Raw genomic sequence first — 27684 nt, 5'->3', positions numbered from 1 at the left:
CTGTCGCGTGGTTAGAAGGTTGCGTCGATTCGATAATCTGCACCAGAATAGATGCCAATCAATTCGAATAGAACTGCCATCGTCACGACTTGGTAAACCTCGTTAACACTGTTGATGCGTCCTGCCTCAGCCTCAGGCCTGAGTGAGGCTCAGGCACATGATACTGTGGGTATTGATAAAAGTATCTGCGACGTGGAGGCCTTTAAAGCCAGCATTAAAATGCTACGGTCGAAATATGGATATTGCGTTTGTGGACGAAGTGCATGTATTTCGACGATGTTCGACGCATTGTGGTTGCAACGGCACTGACGACCAACTGGGCGCTGACTCAATTAGCGTTTCTTCTCAACTTAATGGTCTCGTTATTACGTGCTGTGTGCCGGTAATCAATCGACTGCACTCGTTGTGGACAGAGGGGATCACTTCTCGAGCACGAGTTGAAACGCAACAAGTATCACAACCGACCTATTCGCTATCCACCTGTAATTGGCTAAAAACTAAAAATTACGGGGTGGTAGGTATGAGAACGCGTAAAAATTAACTTAAAGTCCAGATTCGCACACCAAAACTGCGTCACCACAAATATAGCGTGCGACCACATCACACTATGGAGACTACACATATAGAATGGATTGCCTGTGCACGCCGCTTTTTTCTGATTCCTCGCACAGACAGGGGTTGGGATGGTGATTTACAGCCAACCATCGCCGCACTTCAGAATCGAGAAAGGAGATCACCCAGCAAAGACTCGGCCGGCCGACGCGACTTGCAATGCCGAAGCGTATCGCCTGGCAGGACGTGGCCTCAACGCTACCGGTATCGAAGCTGACAGAGTGCTGACTGCCTTAAAGACCTACGAGGTCTCGAAGAGCAATTTGTACGCATGTACAGTTTGCCTCGACGATGCCCCACACAAGATGAGGTACAGGATGCTTCAGTGCTCGTCAACAGCGTGCAAGGCGGCCGTTTTCTCTGGTGTACACGCTTGTTCTTGGCGCGGCAAAACCCTCTCTTGCCAGGTTAGCGACGCAGTGTCAATATTTGAGGTGGGAGAGCACGCCACAGCGTTAAACTCCCCCAAGAAGAAGAAACTGACGGAGCTGCAGAATATATACTGCCGTGAGCTCACGGCACAACATCTGCGGCCTGTCCGTATACGCAATGCGATGGCACGGAAGTTTGGAGCGGTGCTTCAGGACTTGCCAAGCTTGGGCACCGTCCAGAACTTTGTCAACTACTACTCCAGGAAGAACTTGTCGCGGAATGACATAGTGGACGATTTGAGGACCTGGATCCACGCGAGGGCGTACACCTGACGAGAGGCCGTGTCCCAGACCTTCACATTCGCCTGGAATATGGATGAGCAAGGCAAGCCAGTGGTCGGAAACGGATCGGAAGAACGGCCGTTCGTTATTGGTTTAACGACCAAGACCCTAATGCTTCGGCTAATGCGACCGCCGGACAACTACATACTTCATGTGGACGCGACGTACAAGTTAAACTATCGCGGATATCCGGTACTAGTGGTCGGCATCTCCGATAGGTCGCGTAGGTTTCATCTGGTGGCGCTGTACATTGTATCAGGTGAAACACAAGAAATTATACAACCGATGCTCATGGCGCTAAGGCGTCTGTACTGCTGGCTCACCGGTCGCGATCTAGCTGTTCGCTACGCGATGGCCGACGCAGACAAGGCCCAGTATAACGCTTTAAACGTCGTTTTTGGAGACAACCCTCAGTTCCAGAGCCTCATGTGCTTCTTTCACGTGATGGAGAAGGTCTACAAGGCGATCAAGCAGTTTCCCTCGTTTGTATCGTCTAATATTACCCACGACCTGTACGACCTACACTTCACCCGAACACATCTAGACTTTACGAGAATGCGGGACGCTCTGCTAAGGAAGTGGATGAACGTCCCAATGTTGGTGGACTTCGCTCAATATATGAGTGGCCAATGGTTTTTTTTGAGTGGCCACTTCAGTGGCTGGCAGTTATACTCAACACCCAGTGGCTTTGCATCAACCAACAACCCGGTCGAAACTTTCAACGCTATCCTGAAACGAGACTACACTTTACGTCGGCGTCTAAAAATGGGTGCGCTATTAGCGGAGCTGGCCAATTGCTGCGAGGACCAGTCGGCAAACGAGCGCCCATTTCAAATGGAGGTGCTCCCGTCGGAAACCCTCACACGTCGCGTGCGGGAATTAGTCCGAGAGAATCTATTAGGTCTGGGTGGGGAACAACCTGGCGCTTTGGAGCCTCCTGGGTGCATTCGAATCGCCTCCAGGCTCGCGAAACGGATTGCGGTTGCCCCTAACAACCGGTCAGAACACGGCATCGCTGTCTCGGCTCAAATGGGACTTAACTACGCTAGAATGGAGGTGGAAGGGCAGCCCGAAGGAGGCTGGAATGTAGATTTGAATCGTCGGTGGTGTGGCTGCAACTACTGCTACGCATTTGGGGTCTGCGTACACGTACTCTATGCTGTACGAACACAAGATTACATTGACCCAAGCGGACGTGAAATCCTAATCTCTCGCAACATGCAGAAGAGCAGTGGCGCAGCGGCTTCCAAGAACTCAGGGCAGCGAGGAGGACGACCAACGACGGTTGGGCCCGCACTTACGTTCTGAGGTCTAACACCTCTACAAATGGAGCTGGTTCCTGTCTTTGTTTAGATTTCCGTATCCACAAGGTAGATGAACACTGTGTATATGAGGAATCATGCATAATAAAAGTTAGTCGTTTCCCGATTTGACATTACAAAAAAATATTGGATATCTTTTTAAGAAACCTCTTTCTAAAAGATTCCTCACATAGAGTTGTTGCGTACAAAGCTGTCATTAAGGATGGTCTTTCATTTTTCATTGTAACTCTTCATTGTGAAGTCCTGGAATGATTTGGATTATTTAGGCTATCTAAATACCACAAATTAGCTTGGGCCTTCCTCATTCCAGCAAAAATCGCAAGCACACTTGAACCAGATTTCGTCTCCATAGTGGACGACGAGCTGCGCGCCCGCAGCGACACTCTCGATCATCCGAGCGACCACCTTCACGCTGGACCTGTTTTTCATCTCGAAAAACTCGACGTTTGAAGTACATGCGTGCTGGAAGAACCGAGCGATAGATCCACACTTTAGTGCCTCCACGTAGACAAATCTGCCTCGCTTGCTTTTCTCGTTCAGGAGCATTGTGTAGCCACTGTTTTGTTTTTTTTGCCTTTTCTGGCTGGCCCTCGTACAGAGCTTCGTACTCACAAAGCGCTCCGTTGTATTCGGCGATAATCTCGCCAGCAAATAACGCCTGCGTCGTGTACACGTTCAGCCCCAACCAGTGAGTATTGTACAGTTTGAGGCCGGGGTGCGTACACGGCGCGTTACTGCAATTTGCGTCCAGTCGACAGCAGTCGGGGGAGCAGTAGATAGTTATCTTAGCATTGTTACAGGTGTCGGCGAAGCAGTCATCGTGGCACACGCAAGCGTCTCCATCACCAATGTCATCGAACGTAAGCCCCACAGGTACAATAGACTCGGTGATAGGCTCCACCCAGTCTGGCCACGCTACCTCCTCCATTACGTACGTCTCGTACACATTTATTTGGGTGACGTTACTTGGAGGAGGGGGTTTGGGCTCCACAAACACCGGCCTGTAGCTTCGTACGGCGTTCAGCTTCGCTCTCATGCTCGGCATCCGCAACAGTTCCTTCATTTTCTTGGCTTTGACGGAGTGGGCGTGATGGATGCTTGATCCGCTACGTGTTACAGCACATTTCTTTTGGTGTCTTTTCTTGCGTGATCTCGGCACGTGCCAAGTGCTAGCCCGCTTCTTTGCCTGGTGTCGTATCTTCGACCGTTCCAAGCGCGTGGGAACGGTATTTAAATACTCAGCCACAGCAGACACGTCCAGTAGCCCAGCACCTTCCGACAAGAGAGCGTTGGGTGGTGGAGCAGTACAAAGTGCTGGAGTATCCGACTCGGATCGGCCCTCGGGTTCTTCTTCTTTGCAGCGAGGATACACGATGTCTGGACCAGAACTTAATTCAAAAACCTCCTTGGCGCATGTGCTGGGACCATTGCCAAAGTCCACACTTCGTGAGGCTTGACCAACGATGGCTGAATCCGTGGGTTGCTGAGCGTGGGCCACCGTACGATTAAGGTGGGTGCTGGACCTCTTATTAGCGTCCATAAACTGCGAGCTTGTTAAATTCATTGCTGAGGCCATTGAAATAGGCGCTTGGTCTCTTCCCTCATACTCTTCCCCATCGTTGGCGCCGTTAAGAGCCACTACGTCTCTTGTAATCTCAACATCTGAAGAAATGGAGGTGTGGGGCGGGCTCGCACGTTTTGCAATGCCTAAGGCATTCAATGAGCAGGGTGTAGCATCGATCTGGTCACGTATAGCGCGGCCAATGTTCCTTTGACCAGCAAAGACTGCGTTGATGATGCCGTTCACCTTATCGCACAATAATGAGCAGTCGGATTGAGCGTCGAACATCCCGGACACGAGGGAAAAGGTGCGGAGCATGCGCCATTTACCATTGACACGCGCTCCATCGCTGTCGCTGACCCGCACAATCATCTGAGTGAGCTGAATTAACTCGTCTGTGGTTACTTTGATAGGGTGTTCCAAGCCAGGGGTCGCGTCGACCCGTAGGATGACAGCCTCGCGGTACCCACGATGGTCGCCGGCGACGTACATACGCGTGTAGTAGGCGATAGTATCACCGGCATGTAGCGAGTCAGGGGGGAGCTGAGTGGAAGTGAGCCCAACCATGACGACGTGGGGCTGTGATGTGGAAGCTGCGGCGTAGAAGCTTCTACGCCCAGCGACTCGGCGGAGTTGGAGGTCTTCCTTTCCAGCAGTTAAGCCCTGGTTTCGGATGCGCACAACACGTCACATTCAGAGCACATTCTCACCAATAATACAGCACTTACCTTCACGGGACATTCATTCCAGAGCAGTCGGGACGGCTACGAGTCGTACATGTAGTACGACCTCCGAGTTAGGCTCGATGGCAGAAGGGCCCGTCGAACGCCCCGACCATGTCGTTATGTGTTTCCCGTTTGATCAGTGTTGGATTTTGCCGAATCAATCGGCTTTATTATCCTGTCCGATTTGCGGTCAAAATCGCCGAGCTATCAAATGTATACGACCGTATAGACGCGTCAATCGGATACTATTATACCGAAAGGGGGCAAATTTAGTCTTGAATACCGTCTATCTCTGAATCAGAGACCAGAGTCTGATTCCTCCGACCTCCCTCCCTCTTGTTAAGACGTCCACCTCTGCCTCGGGAGAATGGGGCGTTCGCAAGGCTTCGAGAGACAGCAGTTTGCTGACACGGGGCTACCTAAAAAGGAGGCAGGTCTCAGGTTGTGTGTAGACACTGCTTAGCTGCGTATAACGACCAGACGAGAGAGAAGAAACCACCGGAGCCCAAAGTCATCTCGGGGCGAGACACCAACTATACTAGCCATCTCAAGGACTGTCAGTATTTTAAAGAGGCACAAGAACGGGTGATGTCACAGCTCCACTGGTTCAGCCAACAATTCTACACCACTTCTTAGCACAGAGCGGAGCGAAACCTCCTTCCAGCTCGGCTTCATCAATATCTGCATCGAGGTCCTCGATTGGGGACGCTTCTTCAACAAGTTCCGCCAAACGAAGTCGGTGTATTTGTCAATACTTTAATCCAGTCTTTTGTAAAGACGATCATGATGAATTTGAGCGATTACTCATCCAGTTTCAGGCAGATAATTGCTTACCTGACCGTTTCATTGAAAAACCGTCAACTCGCAGGCTTTTTATTTTTCTCAACCGGGCCTGTGAAAAAGCTCTTCCGAAGCGAAAAGCAATGGGAAAAATTCTGGATAAATACAGCAAGGTTGAAGAAGACTCTCAAGTTTTGGCGCTCAACAACCGGTTGGCGTTTAGTGGCGGTCGATTGAATTTTTTATCCGATGTATGGATGAATGTTGTTAAGTTGCACTTACTTGGGTGCATGCTTGCCCTTTTCGGTACTATCGTGACCTATGGATTATTTCCAACTGGCTCAAGACACGACGGGGTCGCGATTGCTGAGCAAATGGAGAAGGTGATGCGTGAAATTGAGACAAAGAATGGATGGACAATTGGGGCTGTTGTAACCGATAACGCTGGTCAGTGTGGTCGCGCCCGGCGTATTTTGGCACGCAGACATCCACGGATCGCGTTCGTTCACTGTTTTGCTCATGACATAAATAACCTGGTTAAAGCAGTGTTAAACGCGTCTTTCCGCGAGCTAACCAAACAGGCATCACTAGCTACGGTGACACTGAATGCATCATCTTCCAAGTGGTTAGTTCGGGCGCAAGAGCTGGTTACAGCAACCTACGGTAAGTCACTTGGGCTCATAAATTTGTGCGAGACAAGGTGGAACAGCATGCAAGGTTGTTTTGCCTCTTTATTGCGTGTGAGAAGTGGACTACTTCACTTTTGGGCCAAATACAACAGCTGCGTTGATTTCCCCCAGGCACTTCAAGTATTTGGTGAACCTTCCTTTTGGCGAAAGCTTGGAGCTGCTGAAGCGATAATTCGTCCACTTTCCAATGTTTCCTACAAGTTGCAACGTGATGAGAATTCATTGGCAGATGTTATCATTTCATACCGAGATATTTATCAAGGATTTCTGGGTGATTTCAACAACCTGGAGTTAGTATCGCTCGTAGAGAAGCGATGGCAACAATGCGAGCAGCCCTTAATGCTGTTAGCTTTGTTCTTACACCCTCTGCATGTTCGCGTTGCTGTGGCGATTCATAAGGAGTCACCGAGTTTGAGATTTCTCGAGAGGTTATGTGGATATGGTATCTATTATTATCGACGATATGCTGGAATCGCCAATGAAAGTGATATCGAGGGTTTGGCAGCCGATTTGCACGCCTGGTATCGTGGTGTATTTGTCAGAAGCTCAATTGTTCAGTTCAGTGGAGATGTTGGACAGTATTGGAGCTTTGCTGGTGATATAAGAGCCGACTCGAAGCTGCCTAAGCTCGCGGCAATAATCCTCTCAATCGCAGTAAATACAGCAACATGCGAGAGATATTTTAGCGAGCTGGCTGCAATTCACACAGCCCTGAAAAACAGAATGTCAATCGAGAAGGCACGTAAGTTCTCCCTAATTCGTCAGACGATTCGGCAGCTGGATAAAGTAGCGAGCGAAGGAAAAGAAATCGTCGAGATCAAACGCATCGTCGCTGCCGCTGAGAGAGAGCACGTTGGAAATTGTGATATGGGTACTCCTATCACGCTTGAAGAACTAGAAGAAAACCATGTAATTGCTCACCAAGATGTTCCCAGCGAAGACACGACCGAGTATTGGCAAGACATCTTGAATGTTCTGGACGGAAACGAGTCCATACTCGACGAAACGTGTATTGACGAAGACGACGAACTCGAACAAAATATATTTGAAGGATTCGAAGAAGCTATTCCAGAGCCTGATACGACAGAGTTTCCCCAGACAAATGTGAAGACTTTCCCACAGGAAACCAAGCTTACTGGAATTCGAGGGCAAAAATTTAGTCTTACTACACTTTTCCCGTCGGAGCGCACATTTGGATTGACGCCTTACGTGACATCACTGTCTGCATAGCTAAGCGCAATTAATACAATGCTTGTGCAGCTCCACTTACACGGACGATCCTGACGTACTTCTTGCTCTACTTCATCGCTGAGCTGTCGGTGGTGTACTTCATGTTCGAGGGCGCTTTCTTACTGCGGATGTATCAATACTGCCTGCGGCAGCAATGTCTTTTTTAGCGCAGCAACGATGAGGGCGAGACCTCCTCGCTGCTTAGGAGTGCCCGTGGCGGCCAGGAGCACTTTGCAGCCCGACAGCACTGATGCCAAGACGTAGAAGACGGTGGAGTTCAAGTCGTGCGACGGCACAGCGCATGAATGTGAATAGGACGTGCTTGGCTTCATAGGGCGTCGTGGCTGTGGGTGAGCATCGTCTGTTGTATATTTTTGCCTATTTGATATCTCGACCGTCGCCTACAAGTAGAGCGGGGGTTTTCCACTTTGCGACCGGTCTTGCGGTTGTAGTAGAAGAAGTGTTCCGTGGTGGGGTCGTAGATTTTCTCGTACGCATCGAACGGTAATTCGCGCAGTTCTTCTCTGGCGCGACGGGCTCACCACATCCGCTGCAGACACGTAGCAGCTTCATCGCGTGACATTTGCCGTAGACGCTATAGTCTTCGTTTATGTCGCTTGAGACAACACGCTCACTGATGCGTGGTAACTTCCTTACAGAGTACAAGGCTGAGAATCGAGGAGATACAAGTGTGCTTTGTCGTCTTCCGGAAGGAGATACAGTCGAGTCGTCCACGAGTGCAAGATCGTATTCACCAAACACTGCAGGTTTAAACCAGGTTGCAGTGCCCGAAACACTGTCGTAGTAGCATGGTTGACCAGACACCGGGTCCAGTATTTTACGATATCAGCGCGTGATTAGCTGGAGAAACATCTTACGCGCTGCGATCCGTCGGTAAAGCGCTTGAATCGTGCGTGTGGCAGCTTCCTCGTTGTGGAATTTCTCTGGTCTCAACGTGACTGCTACTCGTCGACGTCCCTGGGCTGGATTTTGATGATGGCCAGCCGTAGATCCAAGCTCGTCGTCGGCCTCATTAAGCAGAAGTCGGGGCTTCTCTCAGGGCGTCTCCTTAGTAGTGGCGCTGTAAATATAGAAACACCCGGTCGTGGCGTCCCAGATGTTCTTGATACTCGAACGCAGAGTACGACGCATGAGCTCACGACCTCAATGACATCGGTACGCGTGCTGAACGATCGGAGCAGCTTCATCGTGCGTCATGGTAGCGAACCTGGCCAGTCGTTGGATCTCGACTGGGTCATTCAGATCGTATCGCTTGCAGAGTAATGGCGGCGGATCCCACAGCTTTGGTGGCAACTCCTTTTTGCTTGCCAATTTTTCCACGTGATACACACGTTCCTTCTCTAAATCAGAGTGCTTTTCGTATCGATCACGCAGCAACTTTAAGACCAAACGTCGAGCTTGAAGACCTCGCCATACTGCTTGCAGTTTGATAGCTGCTTTGACAGGTGTGAGCGGAGGGTATATCCGCGGCGAAGCGTCCACCACTACTACCAGCAGCATCCGTGTGCAAAACGACGCTCTTCCCCGCGGAAACCCCCTGCCTGCGCAGATTATTGTCCCCGCTCCACTATCAAAATGGCTGCTCCATTCGTGTCCGGATAATGCCCGGATACCGGTTGCGTGTGGTGGTCCAATTGGAGCTTACCGGATGATACAGCCGAATTATTTTGCCGATTTAGCCGATTTAGCCGAATTGCCGATCGGTAAAAAAATCAGTTTAGCCGAATTGCCGCGATAAAGCCGCGGCAAAATCCAACCCTGGTTTGATGTGTTTTTCAGATTCGAACGGATATTTATAAGGTTATCTCGTAATTAGTCGAGACTCTCGAGAGATCCATTCTCATCGTACAGTAGACATCCTAGAGATCCAGGAGACAGTCCCAGGTGGGCATGAACAACGACCTCACGAGCGACCCAGCGACCAGATTGCAAGGCAAACAGACTGCGTGGTGCCACAGCATGCACTTGAACGGTATCGTCGGGAGAGCAAAGTCCATTCAGACTGAATAGACTTTCAGTCGAATGGAGCCTTTCCATCTTTCAGAAACTCGTAAAGGGAGCCCAGTGCTTTCGACTAAGGTACCATGAGACATGCCCGAAGCTTCACTGACGAGCTTCAGCTGAACAAGTCGTCACGTAAACGAAAAGTCGTACGGTGGAAAACCTCTTTATTTACATTAAATTACTTTTAAGAAACTTTTCAATTAATCATGTCTGTGAACATATACTTAGTACACTTGAAACAAAACCACTTAAAACAAATATATAAAGGGTCTGTGAAAGACGATACAATCGCACGTTGTCTTCACAACATTCCGCCCCAGCTCTCATCACTTCACACTTCGACGGTAGAAACTCAAGCGCGAAGACTGTCGCTATCGCTGGCATGGGGGCTGGCGAACGCCTCGCAATGCCTCGCTTCCTGCGCGAAACTTCCCGCGATAATCGCACGCCCGACGTGGCACCGTCTTCTTCTTCTTCCTCGTCTCCGTCGCCGGCGTCGCCTGGCGCGGGCGAGTCGGAGTCCTTATCGATGGCCGAGGAGCTCCAGCGCCGCAAAGCCGCCTTCTTGGCGCATTTCAAGAGCAACAGCGCGCCTATCTCCAACAGCGAGGACGCACCTGCGATCACGGCCTCGGACTTTGGCAGCACGCGGTCACTCGACGGCCACACTGCGCGGACTCCAAGTGTCACGTGTGCAATGCGCCGCTCCGTCTTTTGCGGCTTCGGGTGGGTTTTATTAAGTACTGTTTGGGTGTTATTGAATGCAAATGACGGGACTTTTTCTCGCAGCATCGATGCCGGAACTGCGGACAGGCCGTGTGTGGCGTACACAGCAAGAATCAAGTGCCGCTGCCGCACCTGGGCATCATGAAGGAGGTGCGTGTGTGCGACTTGTGCACGAGACAATTAGTGCAGCGTCGAGCTGGATATCGCAGTCCCAAGAACTCGAGAAGTAGACAAAACTCGAACCCGAACTATGCGGAGATAGAGAGCGACCCAGAGTTGTCGCCGGTGGCTGGAGAGAAGATGGCGCTGCCGTTGATACTTCCGGCCCCTGGGAAGGACCGAAACCCGTCGGTGGACGGCGTGTTGGACGCGATCGGGACGCCAGACGTGAGTAGTCGAGGAAGCTTCAGCTTGAACACGCTGGGCGGCGGTCTGACGAGTAGCAGCGCCCACGCCATGCCCGGTATCCTGTACAGCTGCTTGTTGGAGGAGCAGGACAATACGATGGACGAGATTTTGTATCTGGGCACCTTCACGATGGGTGGACGGTCCCTAGCGAGTCGTCGAATGAGCGCGAACGTGGCGCTGTGGAAGTGGCGGATTTTCATGCTCACGACGGCCGAGATGCTGTGCTTCAAGGCCACCGGCTCCATCCCCGAGGAGGATTCGGCTTCCATGTCGGCGATGGCGTTGGGAGAGGTGCGCTCGTCGGTTCATCTGTCGGATATTCTGCACATTGAAGTGAACGATCAGTTCCCACGGATTCTCACGGTCATCCGCTCGGATGGACGAGTGTTCAGGGTACGAGCGCGTACGCCGGAGCAGTGTACGGAGATCGCTTTGACCCTGCGGAAGGCCATGCAGCTCTTCCAGGACGCCCTGTTCAAGCTTCAGCGTGGGCCCCAACCGGAAGATAATTCCATCAGCTGCGTGAGTGTCCAGCACGAATCTTCACTGCCCGAGTCGGTTGTGGTGAGCAATCCAGCCGTGGGGGAAGTCTTCCAAGTGGACATGTACCCTTCAAGTATTCTTCGATTCTACGTGAATGGTCCATCGGCTAATGGGACGGCACTTTTCTCGCGTGAGATGCTGACTCGTGACAAGAAGGAAGGAGTCGCCCCTATTGTCGTCGAGGCGGAGCCATTGGGGAACGGTCCTCGTGATGATCATGTGCTTCATGTTGCGGTGAAGACGGAGAAGGCAGTTGGGAGCTTGGAAGGTGTCGAGGAGACGAACAGACGCTTCTGGGGACTCACGTCTTTCCTGGCTGCTGTGGCTGCTGTCATGAACTCGATGGACAACGGCTCGTTCGAACTTTTGGCTTGGCTATCAGCGCTGGTGCTTTTCCTTACTCGCTTCCACGAGCGCATCAGCTTGTTGCTCACAACCAGGAGGTTCTCTCGGGCTCAACCGCTACGAGTGGAATGTGTTAGCGTCACGATCGGCAAAAGCGAAGGACCATCCGAGGGTGACGAAGAGGAACATGGCGAGAAACTTGATGTGGATACTCGATTCCTGGCCGGCTGTGAAGGCGACGTGGAGGAAGCAAAGGAGCGACATGCGGCTACGATGAAGTGGCGGAAAGAGAACGACGTCGGTACGATTCTGCTGCGTCCGTCGCACGTGTTCACGGACATGAAGGAGTGCTTCACCCACTTTACGCACAAGAAGGATCGACTGGGTCATCCCATTTCTTTCGAGTTCCTGGGCGGCCAACGGAAGGCGCTGCATGACTTTACAGCGCGTGGAGTTACGGAAGATGAAGCCATTATGCACCACGTCCGAATGATGGAGTTCATGTGGAACGTGATCGACCCGCGGCCATTCCCGGAAGGCAACATGCTGAAAATCTACGATATCAAGGGCATTTCCATGGCTGATATGTCGAGCGATGTGGTCAACTACACCAAGAAGTGGGGGGAGGTGATCGCGACGTACAACCCAGAGCGAGTCTACCAGGTTTTCATCATCAATCCGCCTGCGTGGTTTAACCTCATCTGGAAGCTGGTGTCGCCCCTTGTGAACCCCAAAACGCGTGAGCGAATCCACGTGCTTCGTGGACACAAGGACATCACCAAAGCACTGCTCGAGTTCGTCGCACCAGAAAACCTACCAAAAGAATACGGCGGAGAGTGTCAGTGTGAGGGTGGCTGTTTCACACACTCCCCCGAAGAAAATGATATTCGCCAGTGGACCGAGTTTGTGAACGCGAACTACCAGGGGGACGCAAACGATCCAGTCCTCGTCGACGCCTACAACGAACTATGTGAAAAGTACCGCAAGCAATTGTCACCTCCAGGCTCCAGCACCAATGCCACTCCTGTACTCCTGGGACAACACCTAGAAACTACCGGTGGATAATTATTCACATAGTTCGAAGTAGTTACATTAAAGCGGCTTGCAGGACGAACCTTAGGCTTATGCGCTTGACTACACGAATTTAATTGCTGTCATTGCTGTCTTCGAGATGCATGAGATCAACCAAGTGACGGAGAGTCGGTCGCCTGTACGAATTCAGAGCGCACGTTAGACACCACGGGTTGTATGTCTACAGTAGACAATGCATAGCGTACCCATGCGGACAATTCCACGGCTGGTCCAGTCCAGAGAGGTTTCGAACAATCTGAAGCAGCAAAAAATGGCACGATCGTACTGCGTCAACGACGGTCTGTGAGTATTACAAACTATGGCCTCCCTACCTTCTGCATTTCCTCTTTGTGAAGAGCAGTTCCAATCATGATGGAGCTTCTGCACGCTCGGGACGCAAACATCGCCATCACTTTTGGCAGGCGGATAGTTGAGGTATTCATAGGCGCATCCATGAGGAGCGACGCCAGCTCTCGAATATCTGTAGCATAGAATTACAATAAGCCAATCCTACTTCGGCCGGGTCATAAAACAGTTAGCGCAATACCTTCAGTACCGAACTGCGTGTGCTTCGTGAAAGGCAGCGATAGCAGCTTTAGCTTCTTTGTAGCCGGAGCATCCTTGTCGACCAGGAAGGTGAAGCCATTCTTCGTAAACACTCCCAAGTGATCTAAGATAACCATTTCTTCTCCAGCTGTCAGTTCTAGCCTTAGCGGACGGACCAGAGGTTGCTGGTGCATGACTGTAGTCTGCTGAAGCGTTTCGTAGTTGAATTTTTCGTCGCTGGCGTGCTGATCGATAATGAACAGGTCATTGCCCAGCTTCCCAATAATAAAGCCGAGGTTGAACTGGCCAAGAACTTGCATGCGCTTAAAGTCCTCTTTCTTGAGCACGCGCTGCAATGCTGCTGCAGCAACTTCATTGTCTGTTTCAAGCGCGTTGTCATCCACAGAAGTCGAGCACGTCTTCGGAACCTTGAGGCGGTTAGTCTTCCGTTTCCGCTCATACTCCACCTCTTCCTCAAAATATTGTTGTCGCTGCTTGATCATTTCGTCAAATGACCACGCATGCTCTTCAGGTGTTGAAAGTATTGCTTGTGACGGCAAAGGAGAATAAAGCTTCTGTCTTTTTGCAGACTTTCGCAAGTCCAACAGGATCTGTTCAGGAGACGATGGCGCAGATGCGGCACCTGTCTTCGATGGCGCGGGTAGCTTCGGTTCTACGGCCGCTTTGGGTTTATCTTTCGCTTTATCACCGACATGATCTGAGCTCTCACCCCGTTGATTCCTTGGTTGGAGTATTTCGACGATAACAGGCTTTGGTTTCTGCTCCTCAGCTTCTGTAGTTACCTTATCATCTTGCAATTGTTCACTTTGCACGACGGAATTCGTTGGCACATCATCCTCATTACAGCTTTCCACGGCAGGGAAGCGCTCTGGTTGCTTGGGAATTTCATTTTCTGATGTTGTCGAAGTAACCTCCTTGGCACGCTCTTCTGTCTTACTTGCACGAGCAAACGCTGTCAGCAATGGCTGAACTGTAAACGTTCCTCGACTTGGTTCGTAAAGCTTGTTTATTCCCGTCTTAAATGCATCAATAATCTCTGCTTCCTGCAAGTCATCACACGTAGTGGTGAGATGTCTACTCCTGCCAGGGTCTCAGGATGCAGAACTTACATGCTTCACAAACGTCTCTCGCTTGTCTGGAGTAACGTTCACGTCGTAGTCTCCCAGAGGCAGCAGAAAGTTAAGGATGCATGCTGGCTTTTGCTTCATTTCGTATTGCCTCCAAACTTCGTTCAGTGTCTTCGCCATCTAGCAGAACAAAAGCATCGCACGTCAGTAAAACACACTTCCATAGCTCGGTTGATCATTCATCCTACAAACCTTTGGTAGATCAAACGGGCGGCCATTAATGAAGAAGAACTGCCGGTCGTTGTCACTTCGGCCGACACCTGCGCCGACTTTAGAGACGTATCCCTCCACCTTGCGCTCTTGTCCACTTAGATTATCTTCAGTTTCCGTAGTAGAACTCTTTTGTTCACCATCACTGTCACCCTCATCACTTGTACCACCTTTCTCTTTCTTCACATTGTTCTTCAGCTCATAGTCCACGCGTATTAGTGTCCTAAAAAACTTGGTACCGAACACATTGGCAATGTTCTCTCCCATCGTCTGATGCGCCTGAGTAGCCAGCACGACATGACGACTGGAGTTCTTTCCTGTTATATTGAACACACAGATCTTGACATTGGCACAGCTCACAGCGTACGCCTGCAGCACCTTAAGCAACTTGGCATAATGCTTCTTGATGTTTCGCTTAAAGTCCTTGTATCGGACAGCCAATGGCTACAATGAAGCACATTACAAACATTTGTAAGGATCCTTTTCACCAGCCGAGCTTCAGTCTGTACCTTAAAGAGCTCTTCTACCGCCACGGTGGTCCCCGTGGGCCTTGCTTTCTTGGTCTCTTTCACGAGCGCCCCGCTCGCGTCGTACATCAGCAACGTTCCCACCGCATCGTTCTGCGTCCTTGTACACACTGTAAAGCTGGCAGCGAGCTCGCATATTGAGCTCAGCGCTTCACCGCTGGAAAGAAAAATGATAAGTTTTTTCACGTAATGAATAACAATCCTCTCTACCGCTACCAAGTGCCGCACCGGAAGCCGAAGGATGCAACGGTCTCGATGTCCTCAAAGCTGCTAATCTTGCTGGTGTAGTGTTTGCGCGCAAGTGAAGCGTAGTTTTCGGGAGCGACGCCGGCACCATTGTCACTCACCTCGAAGGCGTCGCGCCCAAACTCCTTTAGCTTCACTTCGATCTGCGTCGCGCCAGCGTCCAGTGCATTCTCCACTAGCTCCTTCACAGCCGTCGCAAGGTCTACCACCGATTGTCCACTGCATATACGCTGTACGTCGCGCCGGTCCAGTACGTGCAGCGCCGATGTCGAGGCCATGGCTGCGAGTGCGGAATTCGAAGAGTGATTGTCAGTTCAACCCAGTTTTTTAGAAATTGCAGATATTTTGAAGTGCCAATTATGTTAGAAACCGATTCTGTCCATTGAGTTGGTAAGTGGAAGGATGGTGCTGCTCAAGAAGCTCATGGGCACGGCACAGGATATATGGCGTATGCGCCGCATGCCCGCTCAAGTGCGCGCTAAGGATACGCGACTAGCATTTACTGACATTATTGTACGTATAGAATTATCAATATATGATTGCAATTTGACACTAACTCTGATGTGTTCTAGGGTGAGGACAGCCAAAAGGGTCGCTGGCTGCGTACCGGTCCCATCCTGGAGTTGATGGACGTGCTGGCTGGGACCGTCTCATCGCGGGTATCACTAGGACCTACTGCCACTATCTCGTTCGACCGTGTGGACTTGGTCAAGCCCGTGTTTCACGGCGACTTGGTGCGCGTAGAGGGCGAAGTTATCGGTCTCAGCAACTCGTCCATGGCTGTACAGGTTAGTGGCTATCGCCATGATGTTCCCACTGGCACGTTCCAGCACACACACGACGCTATTATCACGATGGTGGCCATTAATCGCTTCGGGCGACCTAGGAAGGGGCTCCCGCAGCTCTTTGATGCCGACCAAGCCGACTACTGTCTCAAGATGAGGGAGCTGGCTAATCAACGCAAGAAGCTCGCAAAGCGATGGCAAAAAGAACAAGAAGCGGTGGATAACATTCCCTTCATACAGAGCAACGACCTGCTGCCCGGAGAGACCAAGCAAGAGTACGTCTCCGTGAGCGAGACGGAGATCGAAGTGCGCAATTGGTTCTTGCCGCGTAACCTCAACATCAATGAGACGGTCTTCGGTGGAGATTTACTCGCTTGGATGGTATGCTTGGCGTCTATTTTCTTGTGATATGGTAACATGGGAAGGCTTACGTTGATAAATCCTTGGTGCTTCAGGACCGAGCCGCCTTGTACTGTGCTGAGAACTTTACGAAGTCCGAGAAAATGGTGACTATTGCTATGAACCGTGTGCTGTTCAAGCTACCGATCTCGATCTCGGATATCGTCACTGCACGCGCCCGTGTCGTCAACGTTCGGTGAGTTACCAGCAGCCGATAAACAAGTGTTTGAATTACCATCATATGCTTACAATATTTTGTGATTGGGATGTACTTCAACTACAGTCGTTATCGTCTCGAGGTTGAGGTTGAGGTGTTTATTCAGTCGGTTGTAGACGGTGGCGAACGCAAGTCCCACAGCGGGTACGTCATTTTTTTCTTAGTGAGGGGTTGCAATTGTGTCCTCACTTTCCCTTGGTGTGTTTTTCTGCTACATAATAGCTACTTTACGGTACTGAATCTGGATGAAAAGGACGCGTTCAAACCGATCGACAAGGGGCTCAAGATAGACGAGGACAACCAACGTGAGATGCGGATGCTGATGAAAGCTCAGAAGCGTCTGGAGTTTGCCGAAGAAGACAAGAACCTGCACTCATTGAAGACGCTGGAACCTCGCCTGTGATTTTGAAGCACCACCCACCAGCAGCTGGATGACTGCTACGTTAGACAAATACCGTCGAATGGATTGACTCATATCAACCTAAACGGCAAAAAGATTAACCCAAACGGCTTACTGTAGAAGAACGAAAGCGTCGTTCACCGGTCATGAAGTACTGTGGTCTGTTGCTTGGTTTCAGGCGAATTGTCGTACCAGGTACACCGGTATTATCCGATATATCCGCGTTACCCAACGATCGAACGCAAGCAAGCCGGACGGGAGTCTCGACGACACATGCATGTGCTGTACCTTTCATGTTGAGTTTTCAGTTCCTTTTTTTGTTTTGCTTCGAGCAAGACTTGAGGTCGGGCAGCGTTCAAGATTTGCGCGAAGGTGGTGAAATCGGTGAATTGCCTGGCCCTTCTTCCACCGTCACTTGACGCAAAGACGCTGTCGTCGTCGCGAATCACGATTCGTGTCGTGGAGAAGGCTTCTTCTTTTCTTCTTTTAGAAAAATTACCATCTTCATATCCACCTCTTGCATGATACTGTACTGCGTGAATCTTACGACACAGCCCGTGTAACACAGGTCGCCGCGACCGTCGCGACCATCGCGCCATCTAAGGATTCTTTGAGGCAGCTCTTGTAGATCAGCAGAGGTGGACCACCGACCATTTGAAGTTCAAATGGTCACCAATTTACCAGTACAGTATGTACCAAGTTGGTAGGATGCTAAGACACGAGGAAGATCCGGTAACATTACCTTTAAATGGAGTCTACATGTACACCGGTCACTGGAGCAATCGGTTGAATTTCAAGTATTTGCGTCGATGGGATTCGACACAACAGCGTACAGTACGAATCGTACAACGATGGGTCACTGTCAGGCTGACAGTGTCAGCTTTATCTTGTACTTGTACGGTAGGCACGCCGTGCCTACCGTGCCGCACCGACAAGCGGTATTGGACGGACGGCGTTACTGCAACTCGTCAACGACAAGACAACAGCTCTTATAGCAACGCAACAGACCACATCGACACAAGGAGAGCCACAGAGAACAGCATTTGCTAAACAAAATACGCTCGTAATTTAAAAGAGGTAAATGACGGGAACCGTAAAAGTTTCTGGCCCCCTATTGTGAATTTCTTAGTAGCTCGCAGTCGGCCGTTTTAAAGGAGACAAGTATGAGCGCAGACGACATCAGCCACGCCAGCCTTCTTAAGAGCGCTATTGCTAGTCACCCAGCGCCTTCGGGGTATCTAGAGCTAACTGCAGCTCGCCGCGGTGAAGCGGAGACTCTTCAAACTCACCAGGCCAAGCTTTGCCAAAAGCTGCTTCAGTCCCGGCTTCAGCAGATTAAACTAATGGAAGGGAAGCTTAAAAAGCTGGCCAAGTACACAGCGAAGCTGTTAAATGCGCACGATGAGCTAGCTACATTGATCTCACTCAAAAAAGAGGAAACCACCCGCATTGCAGCCGTGACGGGGTTTCCTATTCGTAGCTCAAAGTACGTCATGTCTTACTCGGTTGCGCTGGAGGAGTGTTGCAGCTCAATGTTAGGCCACACGCAGCATTGAGAATTTGAGGACCAGAAAGGGGTTATTGAGTAAGAAGTTTACAATTAATTGGCTTCCAAAACACAACATGCTACGTCTTAATTGTCGCCAGTAATTCCAGATCTGTGTCTTGGACCGCCTTCGCTACCTTGTTTTTTCTCGTGGTTACCTCGGGTTGCCTTAAGATCATCCACATAATGCGAAGACGCATAATAGTGACGTCGTCATGGCTTACAGCACATCGGGTAAATTGCGAGCTATTTTTAAGCATCGTATACACTTGGGCGAGAACTAGCACACCGCAAGAAGTTCCGTCGGGCTGCTTCGGTCCGGAAAGCCACACGGTCTTCTCAACGATTGGATATGGCTCTCCCAGCATGGTGGAATCGTGCCAAACTCTTAAAAACTCGGCCACTACTGCCTCGTAGGTGTGCTCAAGAGTGTCGTTGTATGACGTAGAGCACAATGGTTCGTAGAAATACGGTGTGACTGTCGCCATCGCCGTCCGGTATGAAATACTGACAATAATCACACCCCAGTGTATGTTGCTCAAATGGACAGGCAACACAACGTACTTGCAGCTATCAATAGGGATTTCTGGTGGCCTCGGACAGCCCAACGACGGTGCGAATGAGTCCAAAGCATAGCAGCTACCAATCGATTCGCAAATGCATCGAATTCCAAAGTCGATAATCGTATCACTCAGCATACGATCTCGGGCAATCATACCAACCATTTTCTCCACCATGACGGTTCCCTCCCCACAATCAAGCCGAAAGATTGAGCTTAGACAAGCGCTAGCCAGCACACGCACGATGTCGTCCGCCAGTTGTTGATGTCTCACTGGAACAACGTCAGGCATTAGCGCAGTAGTTCCGGTCTCCTCGTCGAATATCACCGGGTGTGCGAGGATCTTTTTCCACTTTGTCGATAACAGCCACTTCACATCTGCCATCCATGAATTGAACTTCTTGACAAGACTGAAGTACTCAACCATTTTGAAGACCCCACCACTAGTAGCAACACAGAAAGCAACACACCCCGTGAGCAACACATCAAGCAACACAGAGCTCCCGCAGCACATGAAACAGCACATGAAAAGCACAAACCTAGTAAAGCGCGGGGTACCACCAGGAAAGAAAGCTAAGACTTCGTTCGTGGACCCCTCCGGATGTTCGACATCTTGATGCTCATTGAAGTACTTTGATCCTTGACGTTTCTTCTTTTCGACAGCAACCACAGCGTTCAATTCAATGACAAGGTTCTGAGGAATCACGAAATTGTAGTCATAGTCAGCCGTACAAACTAATTCACGACAGCTGCGAGGAGTTCGGGCGCTCATGAAATCGTCATCCATGATCACAGGGTAGTTTCCGAGTATCTCGCTCACGTGATACGGGTCAGTCGTGTGGTTCGCCCATTCCAATAGTCGCGAAAGTGACGGTATGTTTTTGTCCGGAAGCGCAATAGCAGCCAGTTTCTGGGGCCTTTTGTGCTTTACTAATTTGCGCTGTGTCAGCTTCTTCCTCTTATTGTGTCGAGGCTTGGGGTGAGGGATACGAAGAACTTCGAGTCCGCAGTTAGCGGTGGCTTTCGCTTCACTGCACTTCCTGGGTGCATGCGCAGCCGCTTTAGTTGGCTCATTGTGAGCTTCGAGACGCGTATCGGTTTGGTGGTCGGCCGACGGTAACGCTACTTGGACCTTCAATGTTTGTGTCGCACTCGGTGCTGGTCCTTTTGTCATCGTAAATTTGCGTATGGCTCCATCCCCCGTCTGAGGTGAATTTGGCGATTTCATCTGCCGGATAAAATCCATAGTATCAATAAGCTCTGTGGGCTCAATTTCCGATGCGGCATCTGATAAATAGGAATTGTCGGTTTCGTCGTCCTCTTCCGGCAAAGTCGTTGTATCTGATACCGATCCAGCTCCAACACCTTCACGTAGCTCACGTTGAACCAGTTCCTTCCAGGCATGCAATGCTGTGCAGAAAGCAGGACTCGACAGACCTGAGAGACGCTCCATCACGGGCTCGAATACTGCTTTTGCATAGGAGTACTTCTCCTCGGTTGACATAACAGCAACATTTGCTCGCTCGCGGCGACGCAACTTCACGTAGATGATTCGGCGTTTCGATTTAACGCGCAGTCTTGTCGTTTTGGTATTTCCTAGCAGTCCTTTCACTTGTGTTGCTTCGTGTGTTGCTTCATGTGTTGCACTACTCGGTTGTGTTGCTGATAAAGTTGATGCAGAATCCTGCGGCTGGACCGCGTCGAAGGCATCGCTGGCTACTTTCATCGAAATTTGAACGTCCTGGAGGGAATAGATACCCGCTTGAAACGCCTTTTCCATTGCCGCCATTTCCAGCATGTCCCAGCGTGAAGAAATCGTCAATGCCGGGAGATACTCGAACCGGTGAACGCGGTCAGCAATGTACATCAAGTGTTGACACGGGAGGTGATTACTTCGATAGAATAGGCATGTACACGTCCACTGATAGTCATTGCAGCGATATGTGCGCCCCTGCGTAGACAACATCCACTCTCCCCCTTCCACGTTTTCTTTCTTGCACGTAGCTTCCGCCAGATATACCATGAAGTGCTCCCACTGAGTGCGCACTTTTGTAAGCGAAGCATCGCTCAGGTGCTTTGCCACAACTAAAAGGAAGTCTGGGACAGAGTCAGGTTGCCGCGAGGTCACGGAGTGCTTGCGAATTGAAGCAAGTAGCTGTCGAATAACTGTCGTTTGGTAAGCTAGAAGCCCTCCAATCGTCGCATCAATACGGGGCCTTTTACAGAGGAGCTTCACCTGATTTCAGTTGGACTCAATTCGGTATTGCCTGCAGAAAAGTACGCCCCACGGAGATAATTTGCCCACATCGAATCGCACGTTTTCCAATTCCGCAAAAATAAGCAAGTAGCTTAGGGCACTTCTCCTCGCACGTTCTTGTGAATGCTGCCAACTCTGAATTGAACGCTATCTGCGTGTTGCTACATTTTGCACAACATATTTAGCAACACAACAAAGCAACATATTAGGCAACATTTCATAATCAACACATGAAGCAACACACAGAATCGTACCAGTAGAATAGCTTTGCAAACGCGTCCTCCATCCTGTTGCGCTATGACATTGTCAGGTCAAACTTGGGACGACGAAGCACTTTTCTCCAGTACGTAAGCGCGTGGAATTGGCACAGAATAACCTTGGTACCGGGAAATGCTCTTTCCAGGACCCACCACTCCACGAAATCTTTGTCGATGACGATAGTCTGGATTAAATTCCAGGACATGTTCTTCATTTTGATGATTTCAACGATACGGTCCATTGTTTGTGCTTTTTGGTCTAGCGCAAGAAAGTCGATTACAGGTATGCCCCGTCCTGTTGCCGACGTGACCACAAGACTTCCTAAAAAAGCAAACAAGTTAGTATGTGTATGATCTGACAATTAAATACGATGCAACTTACCCAAATGATATCCGAGGTTATTAGTCCCGTGCGTCCAGTCCATCACCAGTGTGTCACCCCACTGACGAAAACACTCCTTCTGAATGGAGGTTTGCAATGCAATGACACAGGTTATATCCATTTGGTCTTGCACCAGGAGAACATCATTTCCTTCTTCCGCGAAAAAGCACCCAAAAGAGACTTGGTTTGTTCCAACGCTAATGATCCCAATAGCACCCGTAGCATATTACGTGTTTGCTGAGGTGTAATAGTAATATCTGCACGTAAACAAAATGTTGTTAAGCTTGATGAAAACTTTGAATGTACAGCGATTCTTAAGGTTTACTGCGGTCACCCTCCATTACGAAAAGCACCCACCTAGCTTGTCCGCCAGATACCGGTTGACAGCAGCAGTACTGGGCTTCACCTCGTTGAGTAGACCGAGTTCTTGTCGAACTTTGCACGACAAAAGTGACTTCGCACTACGATACGAATCGTAGATCACCTTCGTAGTGGGGTGGTTGTGCATCGATATCTAAAAAATTAAACAGTTAAAACTACAAATATGCGTAAAAACAGCATCTAACGCACCTCTGTGTCTTCATCAATACACACTTTCCACGAGGGTTTACCGGCCTCAACTGAGTAGACGGAACGCACAACGAAGCTCGCTTCACATCCTGTAAAGCGGCAGTCGTGTTCATGGCGCCCACGCCCTCGGGGGGCCTGAGTTGCAGCATGCGTACACCAAACTCGTTTGAAGCTGTGGGTCAAATAATCAGGTATCTTCTTAGCACCAGGAAGCCTAAGCAACACTCAAAGCAACATAGCAGCAAACGACATAGTGAGACAGCAACATAAACGTCAATATCGGTATCGTGCCTTCACCTGTTGTGCTTCTCTCTTGTCTCAGAGCTCCGAGTTCGATAGCAAAGGAAGTGCTCGACTTCGTAATCTTTGAGCACTTTCTGATACTCCTCCCACGTGCTGAAGACCTTTTGCGGTAGCCCTGGCTTGTCGTTGATGACTGGGTTTAGCGTTTTCACAATCTTCTTGCGGTTATCCGCGTTTTTGGTTTGGCGACGCCAGAGATGATGTGGTCGACTAGCCGACCCTTCGGTGGATACTCGTACCCGCTTTGTTGGAGGCTCAGGATCTGGGTCATCTGCAGTCGATAATCCTAAATTAGAAAGTGTAAATAACATTGTAGACGACTCGTACCTGAATCTAATACTTTGTTTTCCGTATCGTTGGAGTCCGCTAGGGTGGCTGCGGCGGCGTTATTTTTTAACGTTGCCCTCAACGTTGCTCTCCATGGAGCCCTTAGTGTTGCCCTCAATGTTGCTCTCCATGTCGCCCTCAGTGTTGCCATCCATGTTGCCCTCCAAGGGGCTCTCAGCGATAGCGACCGGCGAGTCAGCTGCCACCTTAGCAGTAGCGTTCTGGGAGTGTTTCACCTCTTTTTCATGTGTGGTAGCCTCAGCCGTGGTATCCTGTGTGGCGGGGACATCCTCGTCCTGCGTGGCGCTCTTCGGGGCGTTCTTCGGGGCGGGGACCATCCTCGTCCTGCGTGGCGCTCTTCGGGGCGTTCTTCGGGGCGGGAACATCCTCGCTCTGCGTGGCGTCCTGCGTGGCGTTCTTCGGGACGCTCTTCGGGGCGGGAACATCCTCGTCCTGCGTGGCGGTTTTCGTGGCGTCCTGCGTGGCGGGGACATCCTCTTCCTGCGTGGCGTTCTTCGGGGCATCCTGCATGGCGTTCTTCGGAGTATCCTGCGTGGCGGGGACATCCTCTTCCTGCGTGGCGCTCTTCGTGGCGTTCCTCGGGGCGGGGGCATCCTTCGTGTGGCCGCGTGTCAGACCAACGTAATCACGCGGGTGCAAGGTGGAGCGACGTCCTACACACATCAAATTAGTTTATATCCATCACAGCGTACCTTATAAGCGTCATACCTGTGTTTGCGACCAACTGGACGTGCGCCACACCCTCTTGTTTCGCAGCCCCCCCGTACTGGGCGCTCGCATCTTCTCGTCTTTCTTCGCCATATCACCGTTGTAGGTTTCTCCCGTTCCTGGAAATGTCGTACTTTGTCGACCACAAGATTTTGCAAATTTTTAGTCTAACTGTTGGTTTCAAATTCACGGGAAGATAAAACTCGATAAATTACCGTCCAACACAGCAAGCTGCTGCGTTGCTCTAAACCACCTATCGTGTAATTGTGGTAAAGCTGTACTAACGACTCCGGTATTGGACAGTGCGGCAGTCGTGCGAGTCTCGAGAACTTCCCGAGACGGGGAAGCCCCGTCAGTTGCATGTATTAATGCACTAAATAGAGATTTTTGCCACAACCGCCACTAACCAGTGCTGCACGCGACGATGTCTTCTGGCTTGAATCTCGGGGTGACGGCGCCTCAAGGCTCGCCCACTATGTGTAAGCTGACATGTATTGTGCCTTTCATGATTTTTGGCAAAACAGACTCTCAGAGGTATTAAATCGAGGGTCCGATTTCAGCACGGGGTCAGAAATTGGTAGATATCTGACCTGAAATGCAATTAGGGTTAATGTAAGCTGGTGCTGTTTAGGAGAGCTCAATCCGTTATGCCGACATTCAGCGGCTAATATGAGTGGTGAGCGGGCTTTCCATGGACGTTCAGTAGCCAAAATCAACGGACTGACAGCATTACTTGTCAAATACAGCCTAAACGGCCATGGCCTACTCCGATGACTTTCGTTGGAGAAGTGTGGTGCTGATTCACGTCTACGGTGTTCCTATTGAACACGTTGCTGAGCTTCTGGGACCAAAGGAGAGAACGATCCGCCGATGGTATGCGATGTTTTTAAAAGGTGGAGTTGTCAACGAGCACTGTGAACGGCAACAACAAACGCGCTGGCCATCAGAAGTTCTACAGGCAGTGGAAATATATGTTCGAATTCACCCAACGTCTACATCGAGGAGCTGCGCGAAAATATTATCAAGCATTTCCTACACTTAGCAACGTATCGCCGTCAACGTTGTGTCGTGCACTAAATTTCGATCTTAATTTGAGTCGTAAAGTGCTAGAGAAGGCGGCACGCGAAGCTGTTCCTGCTGAAATCAGTGTATACCGTCATAAATTGCTGTCACTTTACTCTTTCGCTGAGCAGTTGGTTTTTCTCGATGAAACGGCGAAAGACGGCCTCCATGCTTATCGTCGATATGGATGGTCAAAACGAAATACGAAGGCCGTAGTCAAACTGCCGTTTCGACGTGGCAAACGTCTATCCGTGCTAGCCGCTCTCGAAGTTCACGTTTTTTTTTGGGTGGGAATGGACCGAAGGCACATTCACCCGCGAAAAGTTTCACGAAGCTTTTCCCGTTCGAGTGGTTCCGAAGCTTAACCCATGGCCACTTCCTCGTTCTATCGTAATAATGGATAACGCAAAAATTTATTGCTACCCGGAGTTACAAGCGGCGAATCATCAATGTGGAGCACAATTATTATTCTTTCCTCCATATTGTCCACAATTGAACCCCATTGAGCAATGCTTTGGCCAGCTAAAGCGTTGGCTACAACAGTACGCCAATTTGGTGTTTCCGCTGTATCCAGAGCAGGTTTTAGATGTAGCTATGCGTGCATGTACTCGACGTAGTGAGAGTGGCTGCTTTGGAGCCTTTCAGCACTGTGGATATCTTTGCAATGGCCTCAGGGAACAAGTATTTCATGATCTGATGCAGACAAGTGAGAATGCCGTAGTGTGTTGAGTACGAAATTATTCTGGAATTTAATGTCTTTTAACAAAATTGCGCCTATGCCTCTTGCATTTCTTCATCTTCTAAATGGTCGACATCTTCCATGGTTGGGTTGGTTGCAGGTGTTGGGTTAAACTGGTAAAATATACCCTGTGTGAATATGTCATGATCTGATAGACCAATTGCACGTCTTAATGAAATGACGTCCACCTCCACAGGCATCCACAGTCCATTGAATTTCAGTGTCACGACACCAGTTTGCCTTGTGGATTCAGCGGCATCGTCTTCACGGCGCATTGCTTCACGCGTCTGGTCTAATGCAATGGCTTGAAATGTCGTATTATCCGAAGGAACTTCAAATGCTGTGCCATCAGGCCGGCAAGCATGTATAACGTCAAGATGATGAGCTGTGATTGCGCCAAACGCAATAGAGTTGGTAGCTTCGTATGCCATTCTTTGGACCCTTGCATTTTGTATTCTCTGTGCAGTTGCGCGGTGGAACTGCTCGGGTGGGGTCGCTCGCTGCACGTATAAAAATGCCTCAAACCGAAAGTCACCAATGCGTGCCAAGTCTCCAGGTGTCAGCAGTTTCCATGGATGGTGTAATGTTGCCGTAAAATTATCAGGGGTGAGCAAGACATATTTTTCTTGTGAGTCATTGCGAGCTCGTTTCAAATAAATCCCCACGTTTTCTGGAAGCTGAATCGGCCGCTTAACAGCTTCTGGGGTACTCAGAACCTCGTTGAACTTCGATAATCATTTCTCCTTAAAGACTGCATAACCCTCCTGAATGTCGAAATGAATGTCCTTGCGTCATCCGCCTCGAGCTCGCCCGTGAGGTTCTCCGACACGAACTACAAGCACTGCCTCCGCACGATGTGGTAGTAGACGTGAACCATCTACCGCTAAACGTATAGACTCCACAGGCCAAGGCTGTATCGTGCTCGCCTCTGAGCCGCCTTGGACCGACAGTTCTGACGCGACTTGACTTGACGGTTCAGTTTGCATCACCAAACAACAATGAAATTCGAGTGATGATAGTTGGTGCTCGCCGACGCAGATCAGATAATGGGATCTATACACAAATGTAAACGGGAGAGACGTTACAATTGCCAAATTAGCATTATCACACGCATCTCTTCCGTACCATTCGCATGTGTTTGTGTGGACTCTCCCAGCAACTGTGTACACCTCAGCTGCAAAATCTAGCTAAGGTTCCGCCTGCATACACGACCGTAGACATACACGCCATAAGTATAGTACTCTATCAGCCGGCCACCCACCTGATGTTCTCGATCACCAATTTTATGAGAGCTCGTACGTCTATTTGCCCGCGCTACACGTGACGTTCTTTCATCTGCACCCTCTTCATCACTCTATCGGCATGAGTGGTCTTCTTATAAGCAGTTTCTTCCTCCATTCTTGTGTTGGAAGTGCAAGACGTGCACGTACATCGACTCCAGAGTAGTATCCTATGTTACGGCATATGGAAGGTTCTAGAAGGATCTAGGCATAGTGATAGGTCTTAGTTAGCGGATGGTTGGTTAGTTCTCACTTCGAGATTGGTAAAGCCACTGACGAGGCCCCGGCGGGGGCCGAAACGCGTCTGGCGCGCGTTCAATCCAAGTCATTCACATCTACTCGATTCTACATTTCCTACAGGTTATGAGCCCAAACGGCTTGGTATGGGCGCTGCGGTGTACGCGGAATACGCGCTGGGTGAGATCACGCTCAAGTCGTCGCGGAA

General features: G+C 50.1%; 3 protein-coding genes across 3 annotated transcripts; 2 read left to right on the top strand and 1 right to left on the bottom strand.

The window, feature by feature from the left end:
• Positions 1–10039: 10039 nt before the first annotated feature.
• On the top strand, positions 10040–12744 carry PITG_06003 (uncharacterized protein; the record flags this gene model as incomplete). Its single annotated transcript, XM_002998169.1, has 2 exons — positions 10040–10387; positions 10447–12744. The coding sequence occupies 2 exons, from the start codon at positions 10040–10042 to the stop codon at positions 12742–12744; spliced, it is 2646 nt and encodes an 881-aa protein (XP_002998215.1).
• PITG_06002 (mismatch repair endonuclease pms1, putative) lies at positions 12517–15739 on the bottom strand (the record flags this gene model as incomplete). The annotated part of the gene is made up of 13 exons (XM_002998168.1): positions 12517–12730; positions 12795–12887; positions 12957–13006; positions 13083–13231; positions 13298–13939; positions 14027–14078; positions 14172–14185; positions 14261–14360; positions 14427–14564; positions 14637–14783; positions 14865–15098; positions 15164–15338; positions 15410–15739. 12 exons carry the CDS (start codon positions 15703–15705, stop codon positions 12824–12826), a joined length of 2061 nt encoding a protein of 686 aa, XP_002998214.1.
• Positions 15740–15807: 68 nt separating this feature from the next.
• On the top strand, positions 15808–17251 carry PITG_06001 (ATP-binding Cassette (ABC) superfamily; the record flags this gene model as incomplete). The annotated part of the gene is made up of 5 exons (XM_002998167.1): positions 15808–15940; positions 16000–16593; positions 16668–16807; positions 16895–16972; positions 17051–17251. The coding sequence occupies 5 exons, from the start codon at positions 15830–15832 to the stop codon at positions 17229–17231; spliced, it is 1104 nt and encodes a 367-aa protein (XP_002998213.1).
• Positions 17252–27684: the final 10433 nt, after the last annotated feature.

This window comes from Phytophthora infestans, genomic scaffold (genome assembly GCF_000142945.1).
Source record: "Phytophthora infestans T30-4 supercont1.9 genomic scaffold, whole genome shotgun sequence".
Lineage (NCBI taxonomy): Eukaryota > Oomycota > Peronosporomycetes > Peronosporales > Peronosporaceae > Phytophthora > Phytophthora infestans.
Note: the sequence above shows the minus strand (reverse complement) of the source record. Positions and strands in the feature narration are given on the sequence as shown.